The sequence below is a fragment of the Talpa occidentalis genome, unplaced genomic scaffold, assembly GCF_014898055.3.
Source record: "Talpa occidentalis isolate TD23 unplaced genomic scaffold, MPIMG_talOcc4v2.1 talOcc4.2, whole genome shotgun sequence".
Lineage (NCBI taxonomy): Eukaryota > Metazoa > Chordata > Mammalia > Eulipotyphla > Talpidae > Talpa > Talpa occidentalis.
In genome coordinates, this window is record NW_023602073.1 from 75916125 (window position 1) to 75941230 (window position 25106).

Sequence of the window (25106 nt, forward strand, 5' to 3'; positions counted from 1 at the left end):
GTCAGTAGGTCTGTGGTGGGCCCTTAGATTCAGAATTTCTAACAAGCCAAAGCTGCTAGTCCTGGGTCACTGCTGGGTCACTGAATAGCAAGTGTGTGGCATTTTTTTTTTTTTTACCATTGAGGCCATGTAGTGGATGTATCACTAGATAGCTTCTTGCTTTCTCTTCCCTTTTGGTGGTGGGTTTAGGAATAGTGGAAGAGGATATTGTATGATCCCTTGTGTCCCTTATAGATCAGTAGATACTTCCACTCTTTCTCATTCTGTCATCAAAGGTGATGTATCCTTCTTGCTAGACTTTTCTGGACATTTCATATAAAAGGAATCATACTACATGTGGACTTTTGTGACAAAATTCTCTCACAGTGCTTTCAAGGCTCATCTATGTTGTAGCATGTGTCAGTACTTCATTTGTTTTTATTTTCAAATAATCCATTGTATTTATATATGCATATATTTATATATGCCATTTTTTATCAGTTCATCAGGTGATGGACATTTCGGTTATTACCACTTTTTGTCTGTGGTAAATACTGACATAAACAAACTTGAAACTATACATGTTTTTACTTCTTTAATGAGTTAAACTGTTGGTTGATAATGGCATTTATGTTTATTTTTTTTCAAGCATTGCAAAACTTATCCAAAAGATTGTATTAATTTTGCTTTCCCAACAGCAATATAAGCAGGTTCGAATTCTTCCACATCTTTATTAACATGTATCTAATATCTTTCAAAATGGCTTCCCAGCATCAAGTGCTATTTAATTGTGCTTCCACTCCTTTTTTTTTTTTTTGGATAAACAGATTTGTATGGTGTATTCTATTTTAATGTGACCAGAAATTAGTGGAAAAAGAAATTAAATACTTTAACTTACCAGACATCCTGTTTTCCATGCTTTCATCCAGTTTATAGAAGTTATTTGCAAATATGATATTCTTTTGCAGTAGGTATATTCTTGTAAAATTTTTTGTGGAATCACATTTTTCATCTTGAGCAAACTATTATTTTTATGACCTCCAAATAATTTTTATTCCTTCTACAGTGTTACAAAATTACCGGTTTATTTTTAAATACTAAGTAGATAGACACTACTGGTGACTAATCTGTATGTTTCTTCTCGCAAACTGTTGTATATTAATGTTCCCTGGTAACTTCCTGAATACTGATTTTAATAATTTTCCAGTTTCTTTGCTTTAGTTTTCCAGGTATACAAACTAGATAATACGTAATTTGTAGCAATTTCACCACCTTTTTTCTGTTTTTTTTTTTTTATTTGCTTTTTGTTTTGGGGTGCAAATAAAAGTTTATATGCAAAAGCAGATCATGGGCCAGATTTAGCCCAAGGGCTGCAGTTTGCCAACCCCAGTATAAGATAAATGGAAACATCCTCTATTCAGTCCCCAGTGCTGTTCCCTGGTGGTGGCTTTTTAAAATATATATATATATATATATATATTTATTTATTTTTACATCATTGTTAATTTTTGTACAGTGATTTCTCCTCTCAGATGTTGTTCCCATAAGATTACCACCACCAAGACACCCATGAACCATCACCATAGACTCGTGTGCTCTTCCTTCCCATTTTGTTCCTTTTTCCTCCCTCCTCTCCTGCTGAATGTTTCCAGTTTATAGTTTGACTGCTAGTTTTGCCTTTTTTTTTTTTTAACCTGATCTCCTGTATGCTTTCCCTGCGTTCTTCCTATAAGTGAACCATCCAATATTTTTCTTTCTGCTGACTTAATTCACTGAGCATAATCCCTTCCAGGTCTATCCATGTTGGTCTGAGTGGCCTAAGTTTATCTTTGTTGATTGCTGAGTAGTATTCCATTGTGTATATATACCATCTTCTTGATCCAGTCATCTATTTTGGGGCATTTAGGTTGTTTCCATATTTTAGCTAATGTAAATAGAGCTGTGGTGAACATAGAAGTGCAAGTATCCTTTTGAATAAATGTTTTTGTGTCCTTTGGGTGGATTCCTAGGAGTGGAATTGCTGGGTCATATGGTAGATCCATTTTTAGTAATTTGAGTGCCCTTTACACAGCTTTCCGTAGTGTTTGGACCAGTTCTTGAGCAAACAATTGTAACAAACTTTATAACTCCATTTGTAATTCAGTTAAACTAAAAATTACTTCATTTTCTTTGTTTAGAGTTCTTCAGTTAAGAAACATTTATTCAGTAAATACCTTAAATGACCTTATCATTTAGAAACTTCTCTTTGGAATACAAAAATATCTTCCTGGGTGTTATCTTCCATGTGCTGCCATTTATCAAATTAAGATGGGATAGGGAACAGTGGAAAGTGTACAGAATTTATAACCAAGGATACAATGTGGGGTTTCAATTGTAGCTTTGTCTCTTCTGGGGTCTAGTAATTGGGGGCATAAGAATTTTGCTGACTTACTTAAATATCTAATTTTTTAACTTATAAATAATAAAAATAGTACTGCTTGAGGTTATTATAAAGATTAAAGGACAGACAACATTTTGAATGTTAGTGTGGTGCTTGATGTGCTCAATGTATATAAAAATTTCTGATCACTCTTGTTGCATCTCATTGGCACTACACAATCTATTTTGATATTCCTAGTGTTAATGATAGTACATTTACCAAGTTAAATTATACTCAGGCACACATACATATACAAGTACTTATAAATATACACTTAAGAAAAATCTTCAATTTGGGGATAGAACTCTTAACCAGCTTTGTCTAAATACTAGGAAAAATGTCTTAGTTTGATTACATTAAAATAAAAAAATGACCATATGCAAAAATAATAGATATTTGAAAAACATTTACAAAATGCAAGATGAGACAGTTTGTTTCAATAATGAAGAACAGATACAAGCTGAGCAGTAAGGAGAAAACAAAAACAATTGAAACATAAGGCTAGACGATATGAATAAGTTAATTATGGAATAGAGGATATGAATGGAATCATATGAATGTGTTCAAACTCAGGAGTAGACAGCAAGTACAGTATTAAATTATGAGTATCACAACATCTGCCAGACTGAATTAGAACTGTATCAGTTGATTTTAGGGATTTCCTATAGGCATTATGAAATATGCAGAAAAACCTGTAAGATATTTGATGAGACAATGGCTATCCTCCTTGCATATTTGTTTCTATATATGAGTAAATGAGTAAGTATGGAAAAATTTATGGATGAGGACTTGTTTGTATACATAGTTTATGCTGCCAAGCAGAGTGAACAAAACATTAGGAAAACTTACATAATATGATCACATTTATCTATTTAATAATACTGGATGTAGGGAAGTATGTTAAAAAGTAAAAATATATAGAAAGCAGATGTACTTTTCATTGTCTCAGAATGATCACTGCAATTATTTTTCTGAGAAAAAATTTATTTTTTTTTTAAAGATTTATTTATTTATACAAGAACCAGGGTACAGGCCAGATGTGCGGGAGGGTGAGAGGATTCACCAGAAACAGAGTGGGGAACAGAACAGGCAGACTGATGAAATACACTGCTGAGGGGAGCAGTGGGTGAGACAGGAGAGGTGTGCTGGCCGGCTGGGATCAAACCCATGCAGAGGCTGCAGACAGCTCCACAGCGTGGCGCTCAACTGCCTGTGCCACCAGGGGAGGCCCATGAGAAAACAAAATTTAATTTCACATATGGGATATCATTTGTGATAAAATTTCCATAAATCACACTTAAGGAAGAAAAGTCCCCATGTTAAAAACTGATACAAAATATTCCAAATAAATAAGAAATAAGAAGTTTGAAAGTTAATTTTGAGAAATTGAATATTGATTTTTAGTTGTCTATAATACAGCTTTACCTTGTATTTTAGGAAGCTGCAGATGATGGACATAAAAACAACCTTCTTCCTCAAATTATTCAGTGTTTTGCGTGTCCAAATTGCTTTCTTCTTTTTAGCAGCAAGGATGAATGTTTGAAGCATATGTCTGGGAAGAATCATTTCCATCAGAGTTTTAAACTGGGTGGTATGTTAATATTCTCTTCTGCTGAAAATTATTAAACTACTTTAATCTTTGCCGGTATACCACACTTCTCAGATAATTTTTTTAAAGATTTATTTTTATTTATTTATGCATACAAGAAATGGGGTGTAGGCCAGATGTGCAGGGGGTGAGAGGATTCACCACAGACCAAGTGAGGAGCAGACCAGGCGGACTGAAATACTGTTGAGGGAACCAGTGAGCAGGACAAGAGAGGTCTGCTGTGCTATGTGGGTTATCTCCCTGGCTGGGTATCGAACTTATGCTGCAGTGGCAGGCAATAGCTTGGTAGTGCTGAGATTCTAACCTTTGGGCCACCAGGGAGGCCCTTCTCAGATAATTTTTGACATTACTTATGCTTATCTTAGTTTGAGAATTATGAAGAGATTTTTCTCGATTTGTAATTTTTTTTAAAAATGTTCTTAATGGCTCTCTATATCCAAGAGTAAGATTTACTTTAAAGAATGATGAGAAAGTTGGAAAGAAAACTTTTATTCAAAAAAACTTTTATTAAAACTTTTGATACTGGGAATGTGGGTGTTTTCTGCATTTAAGACTCATTTTATTTATTTTTAAATATTTATTTATACAAGTACTGGGTACAGTCAGAAGTGCGGGAGGGAGAGAGAATTCACCATAGCCAGAGCGGGGAACAGAACAGGCACACTGATGAAATATACTGCTGAGGGGAGCAGCAGGCGCAGCAGGAGAGGTCTGTCGGTGGGACCCTTGCCGGTGGCTGGGGATTGAACTGGTGCTGCAGAAGCTGCGGGCAGCTTCGCAACCCAGTGCTCAACTGCTGCGCCACCAGCGGAGGCCCTAAGACTCATTTTAATTTGAACATGAGTTCAGCATCCTCTGCACTTACGGCTAAAAAAATGGCTTTCTTTAGATTTTTGTCATATAAATATCTTCTTATTCCAATTGACATTTGAAAGGTAAAGGGGAGGAATGCTTGGGTCACTCAACTGAAATGACTTTGTTAGTGATAGTTTATTTTATCTTTTCAGATGACAGGGGAATTGCACGTCCAATATCACTTCCCTCTTTTGCAAAGAAACTTTTGATCTCCCTGTGCAAAGATGTTCCATTTCAAGTTAAGTGTGTGGCCTGCCACCAGACACTACGTTCCCACATGGAGCTTACTGCCCATTTCAGGTTTGTACAGTTTTTTTTTTTTTTTTTTAAGATTTATTTACACAAGAACCGGAGTACAGGCCAGATGTGTGGGAGGGTGAGAGGATTCACCAGGGACAGAGCTGGGAACAGAACAGGCAGACGACAGAAATACACTGCTGAGGGGAGCAGCATGCGAGACAGGAGAGGTCTGCCGCGCCATATGGGCATCTCCGCTGCTGGCCAGGATCAAACCTGAGCTTCAGAGGCTGCGGACAGCTTAACAGCGCTGTGCTCAAACGCCTGCGCCACGAGGAAGGCCCACCTGGCAAGCTTTTCACCATTGGGAGGAGTCAGCGAATAAATACTTGTCTGTATTTCTCCTTTTAAAATGAGAATGTACATTTTCTAGGAAATTAACCAAATTTAACACATGAGTTTAGAGCTGTGAAAAAAGTTAATATATTGTTACTGCTATGAATGTGAAATAACAGTTCTGAGTTCTACGTATGTTTTTTCTGTGAGTTTGTAGGTATGGAAGGGATGAGTTAAAATATAACTGTCTTTAAGTCATCCAGAATGAAAGTATCATATACATGTTAAAGACTAAGTTTCAGTAAAAGGCCAAATTTACCAAACAGAGGATATCAGTATTTTTTTTTTAACCTTGACAATGGAAATTATATGCAAAAGTAAGGAGATTAGGATAATGAACTTTAGTAGCTATTAACGCATGGCAGTTTTGTTTCATTTATGTTCTCACCCCCTACAAGATATTATTTTGAAGCAAATCCTCAATATCATGTCACTTTATCCATAAATATTTTAATATGTATCTATACACGGTAAGAACTCTTCTTGAAATAATAAATGTAATAACATTGTCCCACCCTTAAAATGTAATAGTTTTTTTAAATTATCAGATATCTAGTCTCTTACCAAGTTTCTCTAATCTCATGAAGTTTTTTTATATTTCATTTTTTGGAATCAGAGTCTAAATAAACTAAGACTGTGTTTTGCATTCAGATGCTCTCTCTTTGGTCCCTTTTTCTTCCTGTCAGCTCCTCTAAAAATGCTTTAAAAGTTTGTATCTACTAAATTATACAATTGCATTTATTTAAATAGAGCTCTGGCTTTCACAAATCTTAGGTACAGTATTTGTTCTTGATAAACTGAGGCAGCGGAATATAATTATTCTGTTTATAACTAATATAATTACTGAGAATAAGTCATGTTTCTGACTTACATTTCATGAGCTCATTTCTTGGTTATGCTTTTTATTTTTATTCTTATTTTTTTGTTATGTGAAATTTCAACTGTATAAAGCCAACAATATTCAATAATATACTTATTATATTAGTATAATAAAGATCCATTTACTCATCACTCAGCTTCAGTAAAAATAATCAACACTGCCATTCTTGTTTTCTTCATCTGTATGCTCCTCACTCTCCTTAATTACTTTTTAAAGTTCTTTGTCTTTGAGACAGCATTTAAATTAATTGATTTGTATAAATTTTAACTTTTATGATTATTGACAAATGGATGCATCTGTTTGACCTGCAGTTATCATAACATCTTACCTGTATGTGGAAAGAGGGTTATACATTATCCTTTACTTACTGCTTTTCCTATTTCCCTCAGGTTTTGATGAGTTGTTTTCATTTTCATTCAGTTAAAAATATTTTACTTTCACCTCTTGATTTCTTCTTTGACCCATAGATTAATTAGATGTTTGTTGTTTAACTTCTGAAGATTTAGGGATTTCTAAATATTTAGGAGTTTTTATTGTTTCCAATTTATTTCCACTACTATTAGACACCATATTTCCCTCTCTTAAAATAGATTAAATATGTGTGAAAATTCTCTTTCAAATTTAGTAGTAAAAGGAAGATAGTTGAAGCATAGTTATTCTATTTTTCTTTTCTCCCTAAGGAAGTTGCTTTATTTTCAATTAATTTTAAAATAGTGTGTGGTTTAATTGAGCCTGGTTCTTCAGTATAAAAGCAAGTATGGGCCTGAAATATTCCTGACATAAAATTAATTAGTTGTTAAAGAATAGATAGTAGGTTATCAGACTCTTAGAGAGTAGTTAATTTGCTTTTCTGATAAGATCACCTATCAATACATTTGATGCTGTTCCTAGATACCAAAGTTCATCTAATTTTTTAAAAATGTTTTGATTCTAGCTTTACTCATTAGAAATATGTTAGAAGGATACAGATGTAGGCAATAGTATTTCTATATGATAGAATAGTGTATCATCTGCATCTTAATGAAAAACATCTTTTAGTGTTTATAAATTGTTCATTTTATAATTACTGTAGTAAAGAGCAAAGATGCTGTATTTAGAAAATACTTATGAAGGAGTTTATTTTTTCAAATTTGATTTAGAGTTCGTTGTCGAAATGCTGGTCCTGTAGCTATAGCTGAGAAGAGCATTGCCCAGGTTGCGGAGAAATTCCTATTGAGGGGTTATTGTCCAATTTGCAACCAGATGTTTGTGGATGAAACCCGTACCCACAATCACCAGCAAAATTCAGGACACAAAGTCCGGGTCATTAACTCAATGGAAGAATCAGTCTTACTTTATTGCCATAGCAATGAAGGGAACAAACCTCCTTCTGATTTGCATCCATTGCTACAACAATCAAAATTTTCATCACTTAAAAGAACTATGTCCATTCAAGATTCTAGCTCACAAGATTGGAGCACCATTCCAAAAAAGAAGATGAATTTAGAAGCTAAAAACCATGAAGGTATGGCTTGTGTCCAGACAAAAAAGTCAGTTATTAAAGCCTGGTTTTGTGAATGTCATCAACGTTTCCTAAGTGAAGATGCAGTAGAAAAGCATGTTTTCTCAGCAAACACAATGTGTTATAAGTGTGTGGTCTGTGGAAAAGTCTGTGAAGATTCAGGGGTCATCCGTTTACACATGAGCCGTTTTCATGGAGGGGCACATTTAAATAACTTTCTTTTCTGGTGTCGGACATGCAAAAAGGAGTTAACAAGGAAAGAGACTATCATGGCACATGTGACTGAATTTCATAAAGGACACAGATATTTTTATGAGACAGATGAGATAGAAGAAGAAACACTGCCATCATCCTCTACAACACTGGTGAGTAATTTGTCTGCCAGGAATCCCTCATCAACTATTACTATTATTGACCATTCCCCAGTAAACAGTCCTACCAGGGGTAAATGGCAGTGCCGAATTTGTGAAGATATGTTTGATTCCCAAGAATGTGTAAAACAGCACTGCATGTCTTTAGCAAGTCACCAGTTTCATAGATATAGCTGTGCCCATTGCAAAAAGACTTTTCACAAGATGGAAACGCTGTACCGACATTGCCAAGATGAGCATGATAATGAGATAAAGATTAAGTACTTCTGTGGGCTTTGTGATCTCATCTTTAATGTGGAAGAAGCATTTTTGAGTCATTATAAGGAGCATCACAGCATAGATTATGTTTTTGTGTCAGAAAAATGTGAAACTTCCATTAAAACTGAGAATGACTTTCCAGTCATAGAGACCAGTAACCTGTTAACCTGTGGTTGCCGGGAGAATTACATTTGTAAAGTCAACAGAAAGGAAGATTATAGTCGATGTCTCCAAACCTTGCTGGATAAAGGTAAGCTGTGGTTTCGCTGCTGTTTGTGTTCAGCAACAGCACAGAATGTAACTGACATGAACGCTCATATCCATCAAATGCACAGAGGAGAAAAGATTGAGGAGGAGGAACAGCAGTATGTCATCAAGTGTGGCACCTGCACCAAAGCATTTCATGACCCTGAAAGTGCTCAACAGCACTTCCATAAAAAGCATTGCTTACCTCGGAAACCCAGTGCGGCTCATTTTGGATCTGAAAAAACAAGTCTGTACAAGTTTGCTGCCAGCCCCTCACATACAGAGAGAAAACTGAAACAGGCAGTGAACTGTCCCAAAAACTCTGACATGGAGAAAGGAGCCCAGAATGACCCAAGTTATCAGAACACAGGTATGGTTTTAAAACTCTATGACTATACATATTTCACATTAATACAATAACTTAGGTGTGTTGTACAATCATTTTTGTGAAAGCTAATAATGGCTTGATTTTGAAGCAAGAAATAGGATAAGATGGGATGAAACATTAAGTCAGTTAATGTAGCATATGCTTTTTATGGATTTTTATTATCACTTAACCAGTCTTTAAGGTGCAAAGAGTGTTTATTAACTTCAAATAATATATATTTTAAATAACCTTTTCTTTTATGAAAGAAGTGGGTATTTTGAAATGTGAGGACATTGATAGTCTTTCTGAAAGTCAAATTTGAAAATTATCCTGGACATTATCATCATTTAGATTTTTCTTATTTAGATTAGATTCATTAAGAGAATAAATCAAGTTTTTATTTCTATTTTGGTCTTGCTCTGTTAAGTGTGGGAAATATTAAGGTCATTTCAGAATTTGTATACTCTCAGAGGATTTTTATGGAAACACAGCTTTTACTTTAACCAGGTAAAATAGCAATTAAGGGGGGAAATGCAGTTAGTAGTGGAGTTACATGGGCTAGCTAGGAATCAGGGAGAAAATTGAGGTATGAATCCCATGTTTGTTCTTCCTTCAAGTCTTCGTCCTTCCATGTGATAAGATTAAGTAAATCTAGAAGATGGTTGTTTTTATTTTGTTCAAAAATATATTTTGTTTTGTTACAGTATAATTTTGTATCCTTTTATATTAACTCTTGGTGATATACCATACAGAGTGGAGTTACTGAAGAGGTGAAAATTTTGATTAATCAAATATTTCTATGAAGAATTGAATTTCTGTAGGCACGCTCTAGAGCAGATACAGACTTGAGCATCACCTTTGGTGATGGTATGGTGTTTCATGTGAGAAATGGCTAGATGGCCTGCTGCAGGCCCATTCTATTCCAAACAGTGAAACAGCAGTCACACCATTTTTTTGTTCTCGTGTGCTTTTCTTATGTTATTACTTTTTGCAACTTAAGGTGGTCTGTTTAATAGATGATTATAGTATCTAAATCTGCAATTACTGAGATTTTAAGAAATGGTATTGGAAGACAGGTGGGATGGAAAGGAGAGGATTGCAGTAGTATATTTGAAGGAGTCTCTGTTAGGTGGAATAGAAGTTATTCCTTTCAGAAATAATATATGCACCTTTATGGTAGCAGAATTGTAGGTTACTCTCTTCTGCTCTCTAGGGTACTTAATTACAGAGCCAGAGACTAATTATTAGTAATAAATAAGGCTTAGTAAACCTTTTGGATTAGGAAAAGAATGAAATTCTGATGGGGAAAACATTCTTAGAAGATATTCACAAGTTTCTGTTGTGTAGATGGTTCACGTTTTTGGTTATTTAACTTAAAACTTGGTCTTCAAGTTCTCCATGTACATTATCTTTTTAAATTTTTCTTTTATAAATTACTTCTTAAAAAGGTCTCAGGATCAATGGCACATATTTGTAGAAAGATAAAATCAAATTTCTAAAATATTCAGAATTTTAAAATTCAGTTGAAATATGCTGAATTTTATGTAGATTTGGATTTCATGAAAAGGTGTAGATAGAAATGAATGACATGCAAGATTAATATTTTTGCATATTAACTCTAGTCTCTTTCAGTCTTAAAAATTAAAATGTTTTAGGTTAATTTACTCAATACATGTTAATGTTTCCCTCTTCTTAGATGAAGAAGTCGTTGAACTTCCAGATTTGGATTACCTGCGCACAATGACTCATATTGTCTTTGTAGATTTTGATAATTGGTCAAACTTTTTTGGTCATCTACCAGGGAATCTTAACCAAGGAACATTTATTTGGGGCTTTCAAGGTATGATTAATAAAGAAAAGATTTGAGACAATCCCTTTAATTATTCCACGTGAAATATGATGCACTTTTTTTTTAAAAGATTTATTTTTATTTATTAATGCATGCAAGAACTGGGGTGTGGGCCAGAGGCACAGAGGTAAGTGGATTCACCAGAAACAGAGTGGGGAGCAGAACAGGCAGAGCTACTGAAATACACTGCTAAGAGTAGCAGCAGGCAAGACAGAAGAGGTTTGCCCTGGTCGGGGATCAAACTCATGTTGCAGTGGCTGGCAACAGCTTGATAGTGCTGAGACCCAACCCCTTGTGCCACCGGGGTGGCTGAAAATGTGATTCACTTTAAAAGGAATCCTCTGAATCCTTTAAAGGAAAATTTTCTGAATAAAGCATGGAAATAATATTGTCAGATTGCATTATAGTTGCTTTGCTAGAGTATTTTTCTCTTTAAATGTCTCTATGGTAAATGTTAGCTGTATTTGGTGACCTCAGAGTCTGTAGATCTTTAGAGACAGACTGCAAAAGCATTTACTCAGTGTACCAGGTGCTAACACATAATCTCCGTTTTAAAATCTAAAAATGTGTGCTGAGAAATTTATTTTTTCAAAGCCATAAAACTAACATATGGTAAAGTCAACTTTTCAACTTAGACTTTGTAGTTATAGGACTAGTGCTATTGTCAATATGCCATAACTACCTCTTCAGTTTATCCTTAATACTAATAAATGTGTACCTGGAAGAGATGTTTCTTTGATTTACAGAAATTTAATAGTGAGCATCTAATATGCTTCATGTTTGATAGGAAACAGCATGTAAAGAGGATTGTGATTTAAGATAGAAACGTATGAACTGGATAAGTTAGTATAACCACTTTGCTTACTGCCCTTTATTTTTATCTACTGAAAAATCTTTATATACTTTTAAAAACTAGCTGATTCATATAGAATGATAACCATTCAAAGAATTTTCACACATTGCTTTTGATTTCTGTGTAATAACCCTTCAAATTGTCATGTAAGTATGCAAATTGAAGGAAGTTGGTTAGTTTTCCAATGTTGTAAACCAACAAGATGGTACTACCTGTACTGGAACTTGGTTCTTCTGCTTTCTAATTTAGTACTTTCATTCTAGAAAATTTTTTTCTTGTATGTGTTTTTACTTGATAGAATTTTCAGTTACATCTGATATTTTGTTCTTTTTCTTTTCTGCTTGACTACTTATGCCTTTTCTAAAAATAATAGGAGGAAATACCAATTGGAAACCTCCACTCAACTGTAAGATCTATAATTACCTGAATAGGATTGGATGCTTCTTCCTTCATCCTCGCTGTAGTAAAAGAAAAGATGCTGCTGATTTTGCCATATGTATGCATGTGAGTCATTATTTTGTTCAAGAAAGTAGGGGCCCACTGGGATTTTTTTGCCACTTGAATGTATTGACACTGTAGATCACTCTTTGCTGCTGTATTTTTGAATGAAACCTTCTGTATCAGCTTCTACTTATGACTATTTTGAGGATAGGTTCCCATAACATACTTAGTGCTGTATCCTTAATTCTTTGCAGACTCTCAGCTATGCAGCCTATACCCTCAACTGTTAGTGAAATAATCAAGAGAGAACACTGTACTTGATGTATGCTGAGACACTTTCACATTTTAACAGTTCTGAAATTTGGAGACCCCGTAACAATCACTGTTGGTCTATATAGAATTTGCATTTACTTCTGTCTTTGCCAGTCACTTAGGAAAATTACCAATCCAAGATTCAGTTTAAATTAAATTATCTGCTGAAGGGTTTATGTCTCACACCTATAACATGAATTACTCTAGATTTGTTGACTGCTGCTTGTGTTTAAAACTACGAGACATTCTTTTCTTCATCTATTTAGTGCCAAGATTAAGCCGTACAAATTACCTTACTTGCTTTTTGTCAGTGGTAAATTTATTTCTATATTAAATGTATAGCCCTTTTAGTATTTTAGATTTATGTGGAGCCTCCAGTTGTACTCCTTTCTTTTTTTGCCTTTCTTAATGACATATAAAATAGATTACCTTTTAATTGATAACACTTTGTAGTTGATAAAATGTGGTTATATTTCACTTATGAAGGGGAAATCTTAATGTCATATTTGGTGGGAACTAATTAACAAGCTAAGTCTACCTTCCTAGGCATGTGTTCATCTGAAGTAGATGCAACTTGATTTTAAAGTCAAATACTGATTTTTATCAATGTATGCCATTTATTCCTACTTAGGCTGGCCGGCTAGATGAACAACTACCCAAGCAAATTCCTTTCACCATCCTCTCAGGAGATCAAGGATTTCTGGAGCTAGAGAATCAATTTAAGAAGACTCAGAGGCCAGCGCATATACTAAACCCTCATCACTTAGAGGGAGATATGATGTGTGCCTTGTTAAATAGCATATCTGATACCACCAAAGGTATGCAACTGCAGTCACAGTGCAAACCACCCAAGAGGAGAAGACTTCACTGCTGAGAAAAAAACAATAAACTGCTGTCCATTAGTGAACTGTTTGTTGCCTGCACACTAAACTATCATTCTCTTATACTTCTATCTTCTTTCTTTTTTCTTTATCTCATGTTCATTCTTGGGTATTTTAGAAAAAGGATGAATTCATAATTTTCTGGAGCTTTCTTGGACTTGGCGCCTCTTTTGACCTACTAAAAATCCTTCTTCATGTTACGAAATACATATTCATGGCTTGAAATCTGTTACTTCAATTTTGCAAAACTCAAAATCCAGATCTTCACATTGTTTCTGAAATTCCAAACTTATTAAACTTTTCAGAAGGCAGTGTGCTTATAGGTGAAACCAGAAATCAGTGCATAATAATGAAGCAATACCAAAAACAAAACTAAACCAAAAAACCATTTAAGATGCTGACAGTGACAAAATGAAGCCCTGAAAGATCTTTAGTTTTGGGGGGGAGGTATAGGTACCTCCTTTTTGATTCCAGGGACTTTTACTTTCTTCATTACCTTTCCAGGCTTACATGAAAGGGCATGTTGACGTGCAATTTCACCAACCATTATTTTAAAAAGATTTAATTCTAAGGATTCAGATTACAGGTCCCCCCCCACCCCTATAATTTTGGAGATGAATGTAGGTAAAAGAAGAGAATAAATTAAATTTTTAAATATCCTAATAATTTGTAGTCATAAGGGAGAATTGAAAGCAGCCATCAATGACCTCAGCAAAAAACTTTCTGCACTTTGGCATTGCTGTTACAAGTCTTTAAATTTTCCAACTCTGCTTACCTCCTAACTTACCTTTTAACATATGTAGAGTACATTTTGATTAAAAATCTATTCTGGAGAATTTTATTCTAATCACTCATTACCATGGGTCAATTCATTTCTATAAAATTAGGAATCATTACCTTACTATTCCAACTATGCTTTTTAAAGGAAAATCAACTGTTTTGCTTATATATGTCATTTCTTAGTACAGACTTTTATCTTTGTATTCTATTATTTTGTTTTTATCTACTTGCTTTTATACAATCATTAGCTTTAAAAAAAAAATCTTCTCCACTCTTGTGCCATCCCTTCATTCCCAATCCTTAACAATTGCTATTTAATATCTTTAAAATACTGTTTTTACCTTGCCATCCTCAGCCAATCCCCTTTTCTTCTTTTTTGCTGCTGCTTTTGGGAGCAATTTTTTTTTGTCCTATAGAGGTGAGCCTGTTACAGAATTGCTTTTTTTTTTTTCCAGCTTTATTTGGAATGAGAGCTGTATATGAATAGATCTGCATGAGTAAATTAGGGTTGTATCAATAGATAAGATATAGGTTATTATATGTTGATAGTTCCCTTCTGAATGCCTCTTATGCTTTAGGTGTTCTTTTAATTATTCATTCACAGTTAGTACTCTTGAACTTATTGGTCTGTCCGGGCACATATGTACTTTATTATGCAGACATTGTGTGGTGCATAAAGAAGGGCATGGGCTTTGGTTCAAATGCTAACTTTGCTGCTTCCTAGCTGTGCAATTTCAGGCAAGTTACTCAATTTTTCTCAATCTCACTTTTCATAACTATAAGGTTGTAAGAGTTAGTGATAAGTATAAAGTAGCATAGCATATAAAACACTGTAGGTGCTCAGAAATAGTAGCTATTTTTATTATTATAACCACATAAAGAAAATATGGTTCCTAGCAACTACTATTTTTTTAGTTTTTCTTTTCAAATTTTAGTTTTTCTTTTCAAATGTACATATGCTTTACTGTTTTAGCCATTCTGAAGAGTACAGTTCAATGGCATTAACTAGATTCATAGTACAGCCATACCATTGTCCATCCCCAAAATTTTTTTCATATTGTAAACCTGAAATTCTACCCATTAAATAATAATTCCCTATTTTCCTTTTCCCTACCCCCAGCAACTACCATTCTACTTTTTTGCCCTGATTTTGACTACTCTTAAGTACTCCATATAAGTTAAATAATATAGCATGTCTTTGTGACTGCCCTGTGTCACATAATATTCTCAGGTTTTATCCATGTTATAGCCTATGTTAGAATTTCCTTCCTTTATAAGACGGAATAATACTCCATATTCTTAGACGTTTTTCTATTAGTGGACACTTGGCTTGCATTCATGTTTTAACTATTGTGAATAATACTACCATAAACATGGGGGTACAGATATCTCTGTGAGACCCTGCTTTCACTTTTGAGTATATACTCAGAAGTAGAATTGCTGGATTATACAGTAATTCTATTTTTAATCTTTTGAGAAACTACCATACTGTTTTCCACAGGAAATGTGCCATTTTAATTTACCATCAACTGTGCACAAGGTCATTTTCTCCATATCTTTGCCAACACTTGTTATTTTCTGTGTTTAGTTTGTTTGCTTGGCTAATTGTTTTTGATAGTAGCCATCCTAATGGATGTGAAGTGTTATCAAGGCTTTGAGGTTCATTTTCTTAGTTATGAGTGAAGTTGAGTGTCTTTTCTATGCTATCATTACTATATTTTAAAAGTAATGAAAATTATTAAAATCAAGTAGCCAAAAAAATATATAGTCCTTAAGTCATATTTCATTTAGATCTAGATTTAAAAATGCTTTTGTAACTTTAAAAGAGAATTACACTAAATCACAGTATATTCAGATTTAATTTGATTTAAGGTAATTTTTTTCTTTGTGGAAAACTTAAAGGCATTGAATTGCCTGGTAGTGAACTTAAGAATAAGATCATAAAACATTCATTTTGGGGGATAACTTTATTTCAAAGCTTTATCCCCATCACCTTTCCTAAAGAATAACTTTGTAGGGGCCTCCCTGGTGGTGCAGGCAGTTGAGCGCAGCACTGTGAAGCTATAAGCAGCCTCTGCAGTGCCGGTTCGATCCCCACCTACTGCGGAGCAACCCACATGGCGGGGCAGACCTTTCCTGATTCGCCTGTTGCTCCCTTCAGCAGTGTATTTTGGTCATTCTGCCTGTTCTGTTCCCCACTCTGTTTCTGGTGAATCCTCTCATCTTCCCGCACATCTGGCTTGTACCCCGATTCTTGTATAAATAAATCTTAAAAAAAAAAAACAAAAACTTTGTAAATAGTAAAGTAGTAATTGCTGTTATGAAATTAATTTAATACATATTAGGGCTTAGAAAATCTCTCAGTATTCACAAACACTAGTTCTTGTTGGGCCTTTAGGGTGATTTTGGTTACCACAAGAATACCAGGTAATTCTGTTCATCTAGCTTGGCACAATGTTCCTATCATCAAATTTGAGGACCAGTTTTTTAAGGGAATATTTTAGGATGGGAGTCAGTGGACCTTTTTGAGACGTTGATAAAAGTCTCTTAAACTTCTTTCCTCAGAAATGAGCATGTGTGTTATATGTAATATCATGTACAATTCAAGGGATTTGTGGTCTCTGGGAACCAAATTATCAACCCACCAACCCACAAAACACTCTTATCTTTAGGATATGAGAAATGTTCATACTGTAACATACAGTGAGACATTCTCTCATTTATTACTATTATAATCAGTGGGTTGATTTCCCAGGTTTTTAAGATCTCCACCATAGAATAGACAAAACATAAGCTTTAACTTCTTGTTTCTAACATTTCAGAAATTTTCATTATTAGGCCAGAAAATGATTTTACTAAACCGGAACTTCCTATATAAACAGGAGTTTGTTGAATAATGTCATGAAGATCATGGGTCATACAGTATTTAATACTCAGTTATATCCAGTTTTTCAGTGAATTGGAGTACTTTCCTCAGTATTACAAGTAGAAATATTTGGGTTTACTGGTTCTATCTATAAATACCCAGTCATTTGGCCATAAGATATTACAGTTTTGCTTGGTAAGGAGGACATAGATACTGGTACTCCTAATTCTTTGACTTGGTTAGTTCGAATAAGTCAGTTACTCTTTGTAGCAAAGTGAACAGTTAGACCTTTCGGGATTTGAATGTGTCATGGCTTTTGCTCTAGAAATTTTAACACCTTCTGAGCATCAGGGTTCCAGTACCAACATTTCATTACAGCTATAATATATGTATAAATCTCTATAAAGATACTTAAAACTATTAATTTGTCTATGATAGATACCTTTGGCCCCCTTGTCTTTAATCAATTCTTTTTTATATTGGACTGATCCTTGTTTTTAAAAAACTTAACAAAATACACAGATCCTTTCTTGTAAACCTGACCAGAGGAGCCAGGTAGATTTTCTCTTAATTACCTTTTATAGTAACAAATGTATGTTCATTCTAATTCAGTCCATATGTTTCAAAGATAGAGCTGTAACTGTTTGCACTTAAATGTCATTTTAAAAGGAGAGAACTTATTGAGAGCTCATTATGTACTGGCCACCATGCTAGTTCCTTTTTAAGTTTGTAGTGGTTGAAGATGTTTAAAGAACAACTTCAACATATTCTTTAATCCCCTTTGCAATACCATGAGGTTATTTTAGATTGCCCCATTTTATAGATGAAGGACTGATGTTCAAAAAGTTTTAATAGCTACCTGTGGCCACATAAAACATATTTTTCTGAAACTGCCAAAGCTGAGATTTTCACTTACAGAAATACCTGGTTTTCTGATGAAGAGAATTCAGTGCAGATTGTTGGATCTGATCATATCCTTGAGGAATGAAGATAATGAGACATTCTTCAATCTAATGACACTGCAGAGTTTATGTAAAGATACCTAATATGAAAGTTAAAGATAACATCCAGGAAGATACACTTTTTTGGAGGCATTGAGCAGAAGATAAAAATATTTGATTATGGGTTCTGATACTTAAAAAAGGTAAACGGATTATGTTTCGAACAAAACAAAGGAGAGTCTAAGTTCCGTAGGATCTTTTGTCTCATAATTAAACAAATGAACTCATTTTCTTTTCTTGTGGTTACAGAGATGCAGTCTTAGTGTGATGAATAATGCCAAGTTAAAGGGACCGTGTATAACCGTTTTCATTTACCCTGTGTTAATATTACTGTCCTCATTTATGTAGTATACTCTCCATAAGATAAATTATCTGTACTGCTGTTACAACACTGGCGGTATGTTTTAAGGATTTTTGTTTTGCTTTCCAAAGTGTTGGATGTTTTGCCCCTGTCTTAACTGTACTTTTTAATGACTAAATTTCTGAGTTACCATTGCCATTATTTCATTGATGATGATCATTGTTTCTATAAAATTTTGTGGGCTCCTAGAGAGTGTTCTATAATAGAACTTGACCATATCTTATGGCATAGTTGCAGAACATTGACTTGATTTATATAGAATTCCTTTTTAAAAACAGGTTTTTCAATTTTTACTTAAAAATTTTTTAAAATATTTTTATATTAAAAAACAGTTTTGTATGTTGCTTAGAATTAGTAAATGAAGCAGTTTCCTAAAAAAAATTAAACACCTTCCTTTCAGTTTTATGTAAAATGTTATCTTACCTTGAATATTTTATTTTAGGTCCTGTGCAAGGATGCATTTGAGTATAGGCCATTATGAATTAGTGTATTCAAATTGAAGACAGATTTCACTGGGCTTCAGATTTTTTTGTTGAATCTTAATATTCTCCTGGACTTTTCTGTTTACTTTGTGTCTTAATTTTGGAATAAATGAGGTAGAGGTATTAAATGTGGTTGGTGTATATAGAGTCATACCAATTACAGACTTTCAAAAAACTTTTAAAAATTCAACATAAAAATTCACTCCTGCTATGAAAGTGTAGAATTTTGAAGCAGCATCCTACTCTGTCGGAGAGGCATTATATAAAATAGTTATTGAACTTAATTCTAAAAGTCTGCCTGTTGTTTCCTTAGCCTGTTAATGAGACTGCAGGTCATACCTTTGGGCACTCTCTTAAAAATCTATGTGGTAGGGCCTCCCCTGGTGGCGCAGCGATTGAGCCCTGGGCTGCAAGGCTGCGCCGGTTCGTTCCCTGGCCACTGGCGAGGGTCCCACAAAAAAAAAAAAAATCTATGTGGTATAATTCTGGGTAAGATACTGAAAACAGGAAAGAATCATCATTTTCTCTGTTCCATAGGTGTGGCTAATTGAAGTAAAGAAAACCTTTTTAAAATTTTACAATCCCTTGTCTAGTTAAACCTTGTTTTTCAAACCTATATTTTTATCATAGACCTTGTATGCAGTGATGAATGTTTTAAGACACATTACTTTTGACTGACCTTAACTTTGAATTGTAATAACAGTACTTGGGGGTTTTCTCTCTATTTCTGTTTTTTAGACTTAATTTTGTTCTCCATATTGTAAAAATGTGATGTTTTATTTCCCTAAAACATTGCTTGAAATATAGAACAGACTGTAGAAAAGACAGCAGAATTTTCAGAAATGACACAAGGTGACATCATAACAAATTTTTGCCTCAAAGATATATAAGGCAAATATACTGGCTTTTGCTTATAAATGATTACAAATCTTCAATTTTAAATGCATAAAGTTTTTATATATTTCATAGAACAAATGTGCCCATTTGACTTGTGTTAAGATATTGAAACTGATTCCTCACTGTGACATATATAAATGTATGTAAGTACATATATAAGTATGTACTTAAAATAAGCTAAATATTGGTACTACCATATTTCAAATTTTAAGTGACTTTTGCAACACCTGGGTATTAATGTGTTTTTATAAAGCCTTAGATCTCTCATTATGAAAGTATATGAGAGGCACCAGTTAAAACCTAAGGTCTTTATGAAGGTGACTGTATATGATTTTCCAAATACAGAATTTTATCTGTTAAAGTATTTTAAGATGATTTCATATAAATCAAACGAGTTTACTTGGTACATCTAAATAAAATACTAGCTTTTAAAATTGTCCATATTTTTAAAATACTAGATTTTATAATTTTTCAATTTTTTGTTCTGATTTAAGTAATATTTGATGAGCATTACAAAAAATCCAACCTATTGGAAAAATGGTGTGATACTAATGACTATATTAAGCTTGGGTATGGAAAAGTCATTGAAAATAATATTGTTTGAGAATACATAAATAATGATACTTTTAAAGAAATATTCATTTATTGATTCCATCTTACAGAAGGTGACAGTGATGACAACCTGGGTATAAAAAGTTCTTCAATAGAAGAATTCAGATCTACAGAAGGTAACCTAATGGAGTTAAATTTTTTTCCGTAGTTGACTGTATATGTATGTAATTTTTTAATTTCTCCTTTTACTCTTCATCCAGGAACTCCTTCCTATCCCTGAATTTTAAAAAATTTGTTTCCTCTTTTAACTAATAGTTTTTATTTTCTCATATAATATGACTTGGGGCAATACTAGTTTAGGAGACTAGAACAAGATCAGCCAGTTATGAACCTTGTACCAAATCCAGTCCACCATCTAGTTTAAAAGTTTTATTGGAACAAAAAAAAAAAAGTTTTATTGGAACATAGCTACACTCTGTTTAAGTAATGTTTTCATATTGCAACAGCAAAGTTCAGTAGCTATGGTAACATTAGAAACCCTGCACCCCATCTCCAAGCCTAAAAATATTTTCTTAAGCTTTATAGAAAAAAGTTTGCTAACTCCTTGGCTAAAAGATTGTCATTTCCCAATTTTTTTTTTATTTTGAGTAGTAAATTTAAAATATGTATTAAAATATTAAAAACTATACAATAGGACTGTGAAGGCTAACTTATCTAAATATATAACTATCTAAATATAAATATATAAAGTATGTATGTGACATACATATAAATTTTCTTCCTCTAAAAGGAAAAGCTGTTTCTTTCCATATGTTAATGAGAACTTTTTTTATTCACAGAAAATCATTTACTGGTTGTACTGCTGTTTGATTGTATCATATACTTATTTTTTACTTTGGTTTTTCCATAACAAACTGATTTTTAGTAACCACACAGAAAAAAGAAGACAAGGGATTTTAGAAAATACTTTAAGCTTCACTGAAGAAATTGAAGCAATTGTATTAGTATCTTCGAATTCAAGGACAACAGTAAGAGGCTTATAGTACATTCAGATGTACTATTTGTTGCAAATTTGAGAGTGAGAATGTAGATACTAGAAAGTAGGCAGGGAAATGTGGCCAAACAAGCACAAACAGAATGATCCAGCCAATTTGTTCTCTGTGTGTTTGCTTGCTCTCTCACTTAATTATTTTGATTAGACCATACTAAAGCTTTGTGCTATTAGGAGTTTGAGAATTTGGGTCTGACAATGGAAGTGACATAAACATTTAATAAAATAACACGTTTCTCTCATATACAAAATTCACTGGTTGCACAAAGTTGGCAGTGAATCTAAAGCCTAATTGGAAGCAAGTTTTTAACCAACTTGTTTTCTCAACATGGTGTCTTTAAAGATCAAGCTCAAAGCTTAGCAGGCACATAATGATGAAAGAACTTTTGTGAGTTTTAAATAAAAACTTCCAGTAAAATTGTTTATCAAGGACTCTAACAAACACCATTGAGTATCTAAGTAGTTCAGATGGTGCAACTTTATTTGCCACCCATGACTAATCCCATGGAAAATGTTTGGTTTATTCTTCTGTTCTTGTGTCAACTCTTAATTACTGTAACCTAAAGGTTTTTATGTCTTTGTCAGTCTTCATACCTTATTCTTCATTGCTAGGAGGATCTTTGCTTTTCTTTGCATTTTTCTCATCTCTCTGAATTCATCTGAGGACAATTTACTTACCTAGAATCTAGCTTTAACTTGACAGTGTATACTAGCTTATCGTGTTTTGAATTATAGACAACATAACACCAGTACCCTGGCACAAAAGAAGGTGCAGTTGCATCTTTGAAGGATTGCTGGTGCGCATGAACCCAAGTAGGCTCTGAGAAACTGTCAACTAAATGGGACCTTATGTGAGGAGCTCGTAAAGACCAAGATATTGATATCTAATTCCATCCTTCTGAACTTAGCATCATTTTCAGGGAGACATGGTGGAGAATGACCTGTGAAACCAAGAGTGTCTTGTTCACTATTATATTCCTGTGCCTGGTATATAGTGGGTCTTCAATAATTGCTAAATGAGTTTTTAGATGTATATAATATATGCTTCTCAGATAATACTATGTAGCCACTAGTTTACTCTTTGCCTTAGATACTAGAAAACTTAAAGATAAATTTTTAATAGTCTCTGAGATTTTGCCATTTCATGGTTTGTTCTTTAAGTGTTACATGCATTACTTTGTCTTTGATTTGTTTAATGTTTAATATAGTGATTACCTGTTAGTAATTTTGAAAGTTTATTTACTTTCTATTTCCATGAGCAGGATATAGAAACATGTGAGGTCCTTATTAACATGTTGAGCTCATATATATTAAAATTCAGCTTAAGATAATATACAGATTCTCATATTTCAAAATACTCATATTTCATGATGGTGAAGCTGCCAGTTTGTCCTAAATTGCACCATTTTGATTTTCCTTACCTTGTTGAAGATACAGATGTAGTTGATGAGTCATATATAAAGCATGTTTATTTTCTGCCCTAAATATTAAAATTCTATTTTCTAATGCAGATGTTGAATTAGAAGAAGCTATTAGAAGAAGTCTTGAGGAAATGTAAATAAAGATACTACCACACAACATCAAGTGGCCTTGAAGAGACTCAGAATAATGAATTCTTGAGTTTGTTTTCTAAAGGAGACCAGAAATCTAGTATAAATGTATATGAAACATGCTTTTTTTTTTGCTTTTATATGTTAAAAAAATCTGATGTTTACTTTGTATTTTTATGCTACTTGGCAAAAATAAAAATGTAAAGAGAAGTAGAATACATGTTAATGCAAATATGAATCATGTATTCTAAGATTCCAGTTAACTTTGAATTCATACATTTAGGTTAAAAGAACTTAAAAAACATATAAAAGCTCTTGACAATTGTTTGTTTCCCAAATAGTGTTAGTTCTTTGTTTTATTTGCACTGTAGAGATGCTTCTGGTTTATTTTTTCAGGAGTGAAAATAAATATAAATAAAGCCATCTTAACTCATTTATTCTGTAAATTCTACTTATGTGGCAGTAAAATATACCATTGATATTTTGGAAGAGAGTAATGGAATCTTATCATGAAAACATTAAAAATTATATCAGCAATGGTTCTTTATGTTCTTTAGAGTAGCACGTTGCTGGAATTAAAAAAATAATAAAACCTCTAATTTCTTTAAAGAAAAACTTTTTCATCCCTTTTACCTGTTTAGACTTTTATGTGATTTGTATTATCTACTGTTTAAAAGGAATGTCAGAATATTTGCAGAGAGTTAAACATATTTTTAACAAATCCTTTTTATATATATTTGTGTATATAATTCTTTAAAAAACAATGTTAAAGGTCCACTCAGGAATAATCTTCCTTAACCCTTTAAAGTTTTTATTTCACATAAGGGTATCTTCATTAGTTATTCACTAAGTTGTCTTGTTTCCTACATTTGTTTTTACATATTTAATTTTTTAAATGTTGGCTCCATTGTGTACAATAAAAAATATTACGTAATTAGAAGACTGAGGGCTTGTCATACTATCTTTGTGTATGTGCTTCATGTTATTTGCCCTGAAAAGTCATCTCTAAAACTTTTGAGTACTAATTACTTACCAAATAATATTTTCTATAATTTTAAGACAAAAAAAAATCATGAATAAAATATTGTTCTCTGCAACTATTTTAGTGTGAAATAGCATTACCATTTTTTTAAATTACTATAGTCTTTTCAAACACAAAATTGGAAACCAATTTGTGTTTTTATTCTTAAAATGTCAATTCTATCCTACCTGCTTGCATTTTTTTAAAGAATATTGTAGCTGGAGAATTTAACAGTCATTTTTAAAAAATGACCACATTGTACTTTTAATTTTTTTTTAAAGATTTATTTATTTATTTATACAAGCGCTGGTTACAGTCATAAGCAAGGGAAGGTGAGAGAATTCACCAGAGCCAGAGTGGGGAGCAGAGCAGGCAGAAGGACCGAAGTATACTGCTGAGGGGAGCATTGGGCAGCAGGAGAGATCTGCGCGCCATGTGGGACCCTCCTCCGGTGGCCTGGGAGCAGCCAGGGAACGAACTGGCGCTGCAGAGGCTGCGGGCAGCCTCTCAACCCATCGCTCAACCACTGCGCCACCGGGGAGGCCCTTTTAATTTTTTAAATTTTTTTTTTTAAGATTTATTTTTATTTATGCAAGAACTGGGGTGCAGGCCAGAGGTATGAGAGGGTGAGGGGATTCACCAGAGACAGAGTGGGGAGCAGAACAGGCAGGTGAGACAGGAAAGGTCTGCCATGCCATGTGGGTACTCCCTGGCCGTCTCGGAATCGAACCCATGCTGCAGAGGCTGTGGACAGCTTCACAGCGCTGCACTCAACCCACTGCACCACGGGGGAGGCCCTGTACTTTCTCATTTTTATGTTAAAGCCGTCAGGCAAGAGTTAGAAGGTAGTCACAGAGCCAAACCTTAGATATCTGCAGGGGCTTGTTCATTAATGCGGAGCAGAAAGGACAGTCCATAAAGAAGAGTGCTTAAAACATATGGAAAAGAGGATAAACACCACTTTGTGTTACCACAATCATGACATATGCTGATGCTCTATTAAGAAGCTTTTGTGGTGTTGAGAGTGAGTGAAGGTTTTCATATGACAGGAAAGGGATATTTCATCATGATCCTTAAGAAAATAATTTGGG

At 33.8% G+C, this 25106-nt stretch overlaps 1 protein-coding gene across 2 annotated transcripts in view; it reads left to right on the forward strand.

Annotated features, from left to right (window-relative positions):
• ZNF451 (zinc finger protein 451) overlaps positions 1-24095 on the forward strand; it is an 80956-nt gene extending 56861 nt beyond the window's left edge. For both annotated transcript variants that reach the window (XM_037519907.2, XM_037519908.2), the window contains 8 exons: positions 3836-3989; positions 5015-5162; positions 7515-9121; positions 10815-10958; positions 12194-12324; positions 13205-13391; positions 20504-20569; positions 22956-24095. In XM_037519907.2, coding sequence (XP_037375804.1) covers positions 3836-3989; positions 5015-5162; positions 7515-9121; positions 10815-10958; positions 12194-12324; positions 13205-13391; positions 20504-20569; positions 22956-23002 — 2484 coding nt within the window. In that variant the 3' untranslated portion in view covers positions 23003-24095. The remainder of the gene's footprint in view (positions 1-3835; positions 3990-5014; positions 5163-7514; positions 9122-10814; positions 10959-12193; positions 12325-13204; positions 13392-20503; positions 20570-22955) is intronic.
• Positions 24096-25106: the final 1011 nt, after the last annotated feature.